A 12,045-nucleotide genomic window follows, 5' to 3' on the forward strand; every position below is an offset into this window, starting at 1 on the left:
AATTGGATTGAATTTGAATTTGATTTTTGCCGCCTTTATCCTACAATGCGCTGCGCTTTCTGTGTGTTGTGTTTTGGAATACGCTGCGCTAGGCTGTCTTCTACACAGGCTGAGTCATGTTTGGTTCTTGTGCTTCCTCTACTCCGCTCCTCTCTCTCCCACTCTTCTACCGGGCAGCTCTAGCCGAGCAGCCGAGGGCACTGCAGCTTTAGTGTAGCTGCAGCAATAGTCAAGGGCAGACCGTTACGTTCCGTGACATAATATAAATGCTATTATTTGTGAACTCCCGATGGAAATAGATAAGTTGAGTTCTTTTTGTTACTTGCACATGTTGATGCAGGTTTTGTAGTATTCATAAACGAGTTACACATGAATGGAGAGATCATACATCCGTCAAGCAGCCCATCTCTACATAAACAGTCCATCCAGTTTTAAAACCCACAAGGTGAGTGATCACAATTACTAAAATTTTACTCATTTTTTTGGGTTGTGCGTTTCAGTGGTCACTGAATCAGTCGCTTCAGCGAAAAAAATGAATGTAGCATTAGAGTTTGCAATCTTCCTGCAACCAAACTCTTGTACGCGCACTATTACTATGTCTATTAGCGTTGTGATATATTTCTCTAGTCGAGCCGTGGGGTTGGCAATTTTTCTGCAACCATCCGCTAGTGGCGCTAGCAGTCCATAACAGTCTTGTGAAATCACTCCGTACACCGGCTTCAGATACTTTCAGGCTTTCAATGAATAGACGATACATCTCTGATATTTAAGCTACCATCTAAAAATTCTCTTTTAGTTTTTTCTCTTAAATAGTGAGATTCAATTTTTGTAAAGCTACTGATTTGTTTCCTCACAATTTCTTTCAGCTCTTCTTCTGCTCAATGTTTTGTATGCTTGCCTTGGTTTCTGGGGTGCCCACAAGGGGGGGGGGGCATGGCGCAATTTGCGCCATCAACATTTTTGGGGGGGGCATGATTTTTTTTTTATATTTCATGTCAACATTTTGAATCATGGCTAAAAATAAAGGTATTAAATACGGTAGAGATATCCTAATGTAGTTAATTTTAATAATTTTTCCCACCTTTACAATATTATATTTTGCAAAGTGCAACTCAATATAAAGCATAAAAAATACAATTGATAATAATATGTTGTATGCAGGAATTTTAGTAATTTTAAGCCTATGAGTTTGAAGGTAAATCTTTGAAAAAATAAATTATAACTTCATCATCCACTATTTTAATTTTTAATGGTCCTGTGTTTGGGTTTCCTTGCTGTTGCAACCTAATTTTCTTAAAAGCACAATGAAAAGTTAAATTGTAATGCACATTTTAATCTAATAATTATTTTAATTTTGAAGGCGTTTCATGATGATATTAATGTCTCTGAAATGGGAATGCAATTATAAACAACATCGCAAACTCTAGTGAATTAGACAGAAGAAAATACTTCTCTTGTCAAAAATATCAAATGAAGCCAATTCCAATCTTTCAAATTTACACCCTATTTACCACACAGTAATCAAGTAATTATTGTAATGCTTCATTACTTTTTCTGTTTTGTATAATAGTCCAGTCAAATGGTCGTTTTTCAGGAAACAGCCCGAAAGAATTTTTCGCGACGGTTCTATAAGTATTTTGGGGCGCTGAATTCTAATCTTAAATTTGCTGACACGCCAGAGGGTGGCTTCACCCCCAAAACCCCCCCAAAAAACCAAAATTTCCACAAAGATTCGGCACTTATTTTCAAATAATTTTCGTATCTTAACTTTTCGTAGTTTGTATTTCACTAAATTTTGAAAGACCTGATTTTTAGTAAAATTGACAGGTTCATCAAGAGTTTCAATTCCATCCAGTATCAAGCCATTATGAAACTTGAAAAAATATATATTTTTAGCTCTTTTTTGAAGTATTTAAAAAAAATCATTTTAAAAATGTTCCTTAGCAGGAACCAAGCTTTATAGCCTATAAAGCAGCCACAACGAGTCCACCGCCAACAACAGCGCGACCCACCACAACAAGCACGACCACGACCCAAGCACCGCCTCCAAGCAACGGTGCACCCAGAAACGGCCCCACCCATGGTCACCGACCATTCAGGACACGTGGAGGTGGTCGGCCTGCGGGAGCTTACCGGCGGCGTCGGCCTCTTTACTATTACTACTACTATGATGATGATGATGATGGCCCTGATGACGGTCACTATGACTTCTATGATGAACCAGTGGAAAGGGAGAGGCAGCAGCCTCGTGCAAAGGGAAACCGTAAACAGCCCAACCAGGGTAAGCAATAAATAAGCAAATAAATACTGAGGGGTACAAAAATGTATTCACTTCATTGACAGGGAAAGTTAACAGAACGTACAGCTATAAATATTATATGAATATTACTTCGCATTCAGATTTTACTGTTCCGTCAACACATTTTATTGTAAGTCAATCAATCATCTTATTCAATAAAGTGCATTACAAAATTGGCCCCGCTAAACCTGAATAGATATCACAGCAGGTGCTACAAATAATAAAATACAGTAAATAGAATGACATGCTAACTTTGAATAATAAACTACCGGGAAAACCTTGAATTCCTGATGATTTCACAAACCGGGAATAAATAAATTTCATAAATTTTTATTAATTTAGTAATTAAGTGTACATTTACAATAAACTCAAATAAAAAAAAACACTTGATGGATAGAAATTATAATTTTTAATGTCTTTAGTCATGATATAAATGAATTACATTTTAAAATTAAGTATTTTGATGGCTTGATTCTCTTTGGAATGAGACTTTCGTCAAGGTTTGAAGAGTCACCAACAGCCGGAATCGGCTATGGTAATGTACACACATTTGTCTTCATTAGGAAAAGTATGACTCACAATACATGATAAATTTTCAAATGTATTGATAACTTTTACACTGTAATCTATTTTTGTGAGGAATTTTTCGTTTTTCAACTACTCACTGAGTGTTGAAAATGGACCCTGTCCGAAAGCACTCCACACACATGAGTTGTTAAAAAAAACGTACTAATTCCTCACAAAAAATAGACTGCAGTGTCGAAAATTGAAATTGAAATTATCTTTATTTTTCTTCTTAGAAAGTACAGACAATATACATATACAAAACTTGAAGAAGGTTCCTCACATGGGCAGAGCCTGTGAGGCTTATTAATATATCAATATATTTGGAAATTTAAATACGCTATTCGCAATTCGTCATGGAAGATCAAATTGAAAATTTCCATAATAAATTCTTTACGAAAGTATCTTGTTCCTCAAATACCGTAGATACTCTACCTGGAAAATTTGAAATTTTACTCTGGAAAACCGGGAATGAATCATTTTTTAATTTAAAATGGGTGGCCACCCTGAAATAGGAATATGAGGTATTATGTGGTCTAAAAGTACATTATTATTTTAAAAGATTGGATTAAAATATGAGGTAATTATTTTACGTGTGTAAATAATGTTCAAAATAAAGATATTCACTGTCAAAAAATAGTGTATACATTTTTTGGACCCCTCTTTAGAATGACAAACTATAATAAATTATAACTCATAAATAAATATTACCACAACATGGATAAAAAGAATATCGGTAACTCATTTGTCAGTTAAAATTGAAAAATCTGTTATGGTAGATATGTCATTTAGTGCGAGAACTTTCATCACAAAATTAATAGTACACAAGAAATCGAAAACAGAATGTACACTTGACGTTTGGTCCGTATACATTTTTCTTTGTACCGACAATTATGGATTTTGAATATAAATGAATGAATAATAATTATAATGGTTTTTTAATATCATAATATCATGAAGATATTGATATTAACTTGATGAATCTATATTACATATACAACCCAATAGGCCTACACACATTGAACCTTTACACAAGCTTCGTCCGTCTGCACTCAATCTTTATACTCGAAACTCTACAAGATTAACTAAAAATACTTACTCCATGGTATACTTTGCTAACATAGTCCCATATAACTTCATAGACAATAGCATTTTGAGGAAACTCAGTAATCAAATGGATGAGTGTGTAAAGAGCTAGACTTTATTTCAATATAATTTTAGTGTGTGAAATGATCATTCTAATAGTCTAACATTATCTAGTACATAGTTTATAATCAGTTTGCTTGTTGTCAGCATACCTTCATTTCTTGATATTCCGCTACGATTCGTTTCATGTACGAGTATGATCACTAGTCCTATGGGTTTTGCTTCTTATTTATAATATTTTTGTGTTTCTGAATTGCACTCACTGGTGGTGAACAAGTTCCACTTATGCCATTTTTAAATGTTCAGGCATTTACTATGTATCAACTATCGTTATGATATTCATAACTATCATTTATGAACACTGCTGATAAAAAATAGGTAATAAGATATAATTTAACAGTACCTATCTCAAAATGGAAGACAATGAATTTTTGAGATGCATATTAATTGAGAATAATACTATCAAATAGCCTACAATAAAATTAGTTTTCAATATGCAGAGCTCATACATATCAATAAGGCACAACATTATCACTTCTTCTTTAGCTGGAATGTACGGATGACATCTCGGAGTAACGAGTTACTACTTGGCTGCTCCAAAGTTGGATCAGTTCACGGAAAGGTTATGGTCCGTCCATTCCAGATGCCTCTGAAAACAGATTGAATCAAAATTTTGATCATCGATTGGAATCTGATTAAAATTTATGCTTATAAATATTGAAATGTTTCTTCTAGTCTAGAACATGAAAATTATCACCTTCTGTGAACATGCTTTGAATTCGATTCAATCTTCATGAACACATGATAATAACAGTCATTCTAAAAAATTGGAGTATAGAGTTATAGTTGGTTTATAGTTATCTTGTCTTGCCATAGAAGCTGTCAAAGAAATAGCATAGGCCTAGATATCTCATTACCCCTTTAATGTTGATGAACATTCCAAACCAATATATGGAGTAGATAAAACAAGCAATTTATTGTCATATGAATATTAATACTAGTAGCTTTAGGCTCTTCTCCTCTTATAACATGAGTGATATATTATTGAGCACAACTGAAAAATAAATTGGAATATTTTACTACTGTAGAGTGATTACAATGTATCGTGTGAAAAATAATTTATATCAATGAGTATTATGATCTGAATCATATCAAGGAAATCGACCGTATCAAAAGAATAACATTGGAATCATAAGGATAAAAGTAATGATTTTTTTTCTGAACTACTGTACTCATTAACTTGAAATTTCGCATACATACTCTTCATCTAACGAGTATAGTTATAGGCCTATTTTCATTTTTGTTTAATAAATAAATTATACTTTTGATAACTAGAACAGATTTATATTCGATTTGTGATACAAAGTTTAAGTAAGATGAATAGCCCAGTCAAATAGTCATTATAATTCGCCCCAACCAAACAAAAATTAAGGTAATTGATTTCATTGTTATAATAGGTCTATTTGGGTACTAGTATGAGTAATGTAGGGTTCTCACCAAAATTTCGGAGGGCATAACTTTTGGCAGCCTGAAAACCATGAGATTTCGTACTTTCTTCAGTTTTTTCAAGATTTCTCCAAAACCAATATTGTTCTATCAATATTTTTACTTAATATTTTTTTGAAGAGCATTTAATTCTCTACAATTATCATCCCATAAACGTGTTTCTATCTCCAATATGAAGCGAGTTGTAGTTCGTAGAAAAATTAATGGATTTTCTATCTTGCGAGAAATTGATGAATTCACGTTTTTCATTTTCATTTCTTTTTAATAAAGTTGTCTATGGTTAATTGATCGTGATAATGGTGTTACTATGATGTTCATAAGGTTAGTGACAATCTTACTAGCTCATAATGTATGAAAAATGAGAAGTAGTTAGGCCTATTTGTTGTAAGGGAGCCAAGTCAGTTGTCATTTAGTGTTCCCAGAGGAAGATGGCAGAAAAGGGATGAGGTGTGTGGTTGAAGATCAGATTAGATTAATTTATTAAAATAGATAACATGTTATGTATGCTTAGATTCTAGATTGCAATAATAATAAGTGAAATAGAAGTTTTCTTTCCTTTGAATTACTCAGAAAGTTATACAAACTTCTAGAAGTTATTCAACGAAATGGTGATGAAATTTATGCAAAATTTACAACAATAGCTATTATGCTATTTCAAGCAATCGTTTGCAATACTATATATAAATGTTTATCTGAATGAAAAAGTAAAGTTTGAACATAATGTGAATGTCCATTCTTGGGAAAGGTAGTGTAGTAGTTAAGTGGTAGTGACGTGGGGATGGACGAGAAGAACCTAAATGGAGCCTCTTGAAACCCTTTTGAGCCCCAACGCATGTTGAAGGGGAACAGCTACGTGACCCTTCCCCTCACATAGAAGTCTGCGGGAACTGCAGCTACCTCACCTTGCATTCAATCTTGGCAGCAAGTCAAAACATGTCCAACGAGGGTGGTCTGTGTGCAAGGATGGTATATAGCTATTCTATACACTATTCTTGGTGTGTGTGTTGTGATTTGTGATGGTAGTGTTCTTCAGCCTTCACTAATATCATAGCAGCCTGCACCAGAGTCTCTTCTGCACATTGTGTCCTGCCAACATAAGACTTGATGCAGTAGGACATGTACAGCATCCATCCATGACATGTACACCCATCAGCAAAAATTGCAGTGGAGTAAACTGCGCAAATATAGTGGAGGTAGTGATGTGGATCGGCAATATTCCCAGTGGGAAGGAACTTATGAATTGGGAATATTTACGAGGCAAAGAAATTTTGGGAATTTATAAAATTGATCTACCTATAAATAATTGAAATTGATCAATCTCACTCATATTTTACATTAATATAATCAATAAATCATCATTCTATTTTCCTATTGATCAATCTCAGCCACATTTTACATTGATGAAATCAATAAATCATCATTCTTTGAGCCTGTTTTAGCTCACTCACTCACTGTCTTCAGTACTTTTATAGTCTAGTCAATGATAGATTAAAGAGGGAAAAGTTAGGAACACAATTTTTGACCCCGTAGTTCTTTTAAGGATAGTAAGGGGGTAAACATATAAAAATTCCTTACCCCTACCCCCTGTGCTAAGGGGTTGGGGGTGGTTTGAAAGTACCATATTTTGTTTTTTTCTTGCATATATTCTCGAAAAATATGCGTCTTTCGAAAACTTTTGTGTGGTACAGAATTGAAGCTTACAAATCAGCCTACAAGTTTCATCTGTAACATTTTTCTATAATTTAATGATGTGGCTTGCAATGAAGCTGATAGCTTGATCCAATCGTGCAAACGGAGAATCATGGACCTGCAGCACACAAATGCTTTAATCTTTTCAATTCCGCACATGATCTACCATGCTTTAATCTTTTCCATTCCGACATGATCTACCTCCATGGTCATGTGTGAATAAGGAGATTGCTAGAACCAATGCTCGTTTGAAACAAATATGTAAATATTTCTCTCATGTTTACTTCTCGGACTTGGGTACTTTGGGGCGACGATCGCATACATCGCATGGTCTTCACCTGAGCCATCCGGGTAAAAAATATGTTGTGAAGGGTAGGGATGGGGACGTTCGAAAAGTTAACTGGTCCTAGCAAAGCTGCAAAGTCGGAAATTGTACTAAAAACATTCTCTCCAAATACTTTTGTCAATTGGTCTATTGTGGCAAAACTGAAGGAAGATTGCACACTCAACACTAAAGCTGGTGCAACAGTAGTGAGGGAATGCGTAGAATTTTGAAATTATACATCAAATTGGAGAGAATTTAAGGTTCTACAAGCTCATAAACATTATGAAGAGCAAAACCAACAAAAAATTGGAGGCAAACTTGTTTTTTAAATGTTACACCTTCAAGAGTGGATATTTCGAAAATTATAGAAGATTTAGAAAAGCTGTTCGATGAATATTGTAGAAAATTAGATCAGCTTTAAATACATATGTGTAATAGTTATGTCCGTGAGATGCATAGTTTCTGAGTCATATAGGAGAAAAGAGAAAATGTTTGGACCATCCTTAGAACAAGGGTGGGGGTGGTGACTTATATTTACGTCCTTACTACCTTAAACAGAACTGCAAGGTCAAAAATTGTTATAAGTGAAAATAATGAAAGATTGTGGGTTGAGTCGAACCCACTACCTGAGTCGCACCACTGAGTCGAACTCTACCTTTCTATGAAACACTCCACACCTTACAATTTTCTACTCTTAACCATTCTTAATATCGAGTTTTACAATATAAAATCAATTTATGATATAAATGAATATATCTAAATTCCTCATTATAGCTCTCAGAGAGATAATAAATACATTGCAATATACACATCAGAATAGAGTTGGTTGTCGTAAAATGAAACACTTCGTTTATGTGCCATAAAATGATTGGCTTGCTTTTCGGCACATACGGTAATAGCACTGGCATTCTTCCTCCTATGAAAACTCCACTCAAGTCAACACTCCTACCTAGGCTGAAGACTATATGGTACCGTAAATGATTTGGGAAATATTCAAGCACAAGTTGCTATCAAACTCTTCAAAAAATAAACTCTGCAGAATGTTGAAGTGACTCAGAATCAGCAAGCAGCGCTCAGCTGCGAAGAATAGGAATCTTAGTAATCAACATCCAGAAGAATCAGGAGACAAATTTCAACTCTCACGAATCTATGATCATCTTCTACAAAATTGTTGACTAGCCTACTTTTGTGAAATCTTAATGAGTCACCAAGTTTTTTATTGCTTGTAACTGAATAGTTTGAAGTATGAGTTATTGAAAATTACGCCAATCAAAAAATGTATCGAGAAATTTACTTTCAAGTTAACTTGCACGTCTTAATGCATGTTTCATCACCCTTCAACCAATTAATTCACTTCTATTGAAGTTAAGCACTCTCAAGAAACTCTCATTCTCACAAATAATTAAATCCCAACTACCCCCTATCAATCTCAACTATTTTACTCTCAGAATATCGGAATCTGATATTGTGAAAAGCATAAATAAACAAATATAATCTTATTCTCCTATAGTTTAGTTCATTCAGATTAGGTACTCTTTCCTTGACTAGCTTCTTCATTCTTGAAAGAAAATCCACGTAAATGATGGTGTTTCGATTGTACATGGAAATAAATTATCTATTTACCCGTAATTCAATAGTAGCCTACAATTCGTCATGATTATGTTAATACAATTCTTTATATATATTCTTTATAATTCTTTATACAAGGCTTGCTGAACTGAGATCTGAGGTGGCAAGAACATTAAGTGTGCAAGAGGGTGGTGAAGAGGATGAGGATGCTGAGATCTCTGGTGACTCTATTGCACCATGTCATGAATCTATCTGACCTCACTCCCAGCCCAGATCCTGACCCTGATCCAGATCCCTGATCCATCCGGAGAGGGAGATGGAGACATTGGTGGGGAGGAGGAGGCTGATGGAGACTTGGAGTTCTTGAAGTTTGAATTCAAGAGGGCTCTTTCTGAGTTCATGGGGACTGATCCACTTCTGCTTCCACCCTTGCCACGCCAGAATACATCAAGACGCTTGGCAAAAGTCACTCAAATGATGAATAAGAGGATCCTTCCTAATTATCTCAATGGTAAGAATATAGAATAATTCGAGGACTTGCACACGATTTTCAATGTGGCTGCTGTGTCAGTGATCAGGGCAACTGGGGGTAAAGTGTGTCAGAGCAGGCCTACTCATGTCAAAAAGAGACAGATGCCTCCCTGGAAGCAGAGACTTTGCAATTCCATTAAGTAGCTGAGGAAGAGTATTGGACGCTTAACCCAGCACATTGCTGGCAATAGGAGGGTCAAGGTGCTGAGAGAGTGGAAAAAGTCTCTGTTGAAATGATCAATCATTCCTAAAGAGATCCACAGAATTGCATGCCACAATAGTTTCTGGATACCATGCAGCTGAAGCTAGCAGTAAAGGCAAAAAGGTTGCAACGTTATAGAGAGTCTAGGATTAAAAAAGAAAATAATTCTCTGTTCAGAAAAAGTGAGAAGCTCTTTTATAGGAGTCTACAAGGGGAAGATGATGAAGGCTGTACGTTTGCTCCACCAGTGAGGGAGATAGAGGGATTCTGGAAGGGTATATGGTCTGAGGAGGTTGTTCACAATAGGGTTGCAACTTGGTTGAGTGGTGTGAGGGGATCACTCTTGCATGTCCCACAAATGGCTAATATGTTTGCAACAGCAGGGGAGTAGCTTAGTATATACAAAGTCCACCCAAGGGTAGTTTCACTGTTAAGGCACCTCATGACATCTTGGTCAACAGTACTGCAAGTTGATCACTCAGGTGGAAGGATCACAAGTTCAAGTATCCCAATAAGAAGGGGAATTTTTCAGGGAGATAGTCCTAGCCCTTTGTGGTTTTGTCTATCACTTAATCCCTCATCCTTCATCCTGAAAGACTCTGGCTATGGATTCAATCTGAAAGGTACAGCCAACTTGCATTGTACATTGTCACACCTTTTGTACATTGATGACATCAAATTATATGCAGCCAGTGAGAGACAACTAAAGCACCTATTGGCACTTACAGAAATGTTCTCCAATGATATTCAAATGTCCTTTGGCCTCAATAAATGCAAAACTCTGAGCATTTCGCGATGAAAATTTCAACCCACAAATTTTGTGTTGGACTCTGGAGATATGTTTGATTGCATGAATGAGGGTGATGCATACAAGTACTTAGGTCTTGTCCAGATCAAAAGGCTGAATCACAGTAGTATACGTGGAGCTGTCACTGATGCTTATTTGAAAAGAGTTGGTGCAGTGTTGAAATCAAGGATTGAAGGCAGAAGCACATTTGAGGATATTAACACTCATATGCTATCCCTGTCCTCACGTATACTTTTGATGTGGTGAAATGTTCTGGGACAGATTTGAAAGGCTTAGCCTGCTCCACTCGGAAGTTGTTGACCAGGTACAGAGTTCATCACCCAAAATCAGCAGTTGAGCGTCTGATATTACCAAGAAGTGAAGGTGGAAGAGGCCTGGCCGATATACACAGACTCTGTCAGGGGCAAAAGCAGTCGCTGAGGAATTATTTTCTCACTCAGAGTTCATCTCTACACAAGGTTGTTGTGGCAGCTGATGACTCATACACTCCACTCGATCTTCGCCACAGTGAGGTTGAGGACCCCCATTCAAGTGAGGAGCACATAGACACGTTGCAACGGAAATGGCTAGAGAAGCCTTTACATAAGCGCCTTGCTCATGACCTGACTAACGCTCTTATAAGTCAGGAAGCGTCCAATGCTTGGCTCAGTTGGGGTGTCATGAGGGGTTCATGTTGGCCATCCAGGATCAGTGTGCTGCCACAAAGAATTATCTCAAATATATTATAAAGGAGAACCTGGAAACAGATACATGCCGGAGATGTCACCAGTCATCTGAGACAATTCAACATGTAACAAATGCATGCCAGGCTTTAGTAGCAATGGACTACCTCCATAGGCACAACCAGGTGGCAAAGATTGTTGATCAAAGTTTGGCAGTTCAACACAACCTGTTACCAAATTCAATCCCATATTATCAATACATTCCCAGTGCAGTTTTGGAGAATGGTACTCACAAGCTGTACTGGGATCGATCAGTATTCACAGATAAAAAAATAGCCATAAATAGACCAGACATCATATCAATAGATAAACAGAATCGAATCACATATTTGATAGACATAAGCATACCAAACACGCACAATTTAAAGCAATACAGTGATGAGAAACTGCTTGAGCATTTGCCTTTGGCAGAGGAGATGAGGAATATGTGGAAGCAAGAGAGAGTGATGATAGTACCTCTGATAGTGTCAGCTACAGGTGTTATATCAAAGGAGCTTCCAGAAAGGTTACATAGTTTGAGACTGCCTGTATGGGTGCAGAATTTAATGCAGAAAGCAGTAATACTTCGCACAACATCGCTGGTAAGAAGTTTCCTCAATATTCCAAGATAGAAAAGGTGTAATTTTGCTGAATAAGTCAATGACACCTTATTATGACACATGAAAATGGAGATGGAAGAGATAA

The 12,045-nt window shown here is 36.2% G+C and overlaps 1 protein-coding gene across 1 annotated transcript in view; it reads left to right on the forward strand.

Moving 5' to 3' along the window:
• The first annotated feature begins 243 nt into the window (after positions 1 to 243).
• Positions 244 to 12,045, forward strand: part of LOC120354850 — a 51,762-nt gene continuing 39,960 nt past the window's right edge. Inside the window, exons 1-2 of the mRNA XM_039442774.1 lie at positions 244 to 445; positions 1,945 to 2,281. Of these exons, the coding sequence (XP_039298708.1) occupies positions 374 to 445; positions 1,945 to 2,281 (409 nt within the window). The 5' untranslated portion in view covers positions 244 to 373. The remainder of the gene's footprint in view (positions 446 to 1,944; positions 2,282 to 12,045) is intronic.

This window comes from Nilaparvata lugens, chromosome X, assembly GCF_014356525.2.
Source record: "Nilaparvata lugens isolate BPH chromosome X, ASM1435652v1, whole genome shotgun sequence".
NCBI classification, from domain to species: Eukaryota; Metazoa; Arthropoda; class Insecta; order Hemiptera; family Delphacidae; genus Nilaparvata; species Nilaparvata lugens.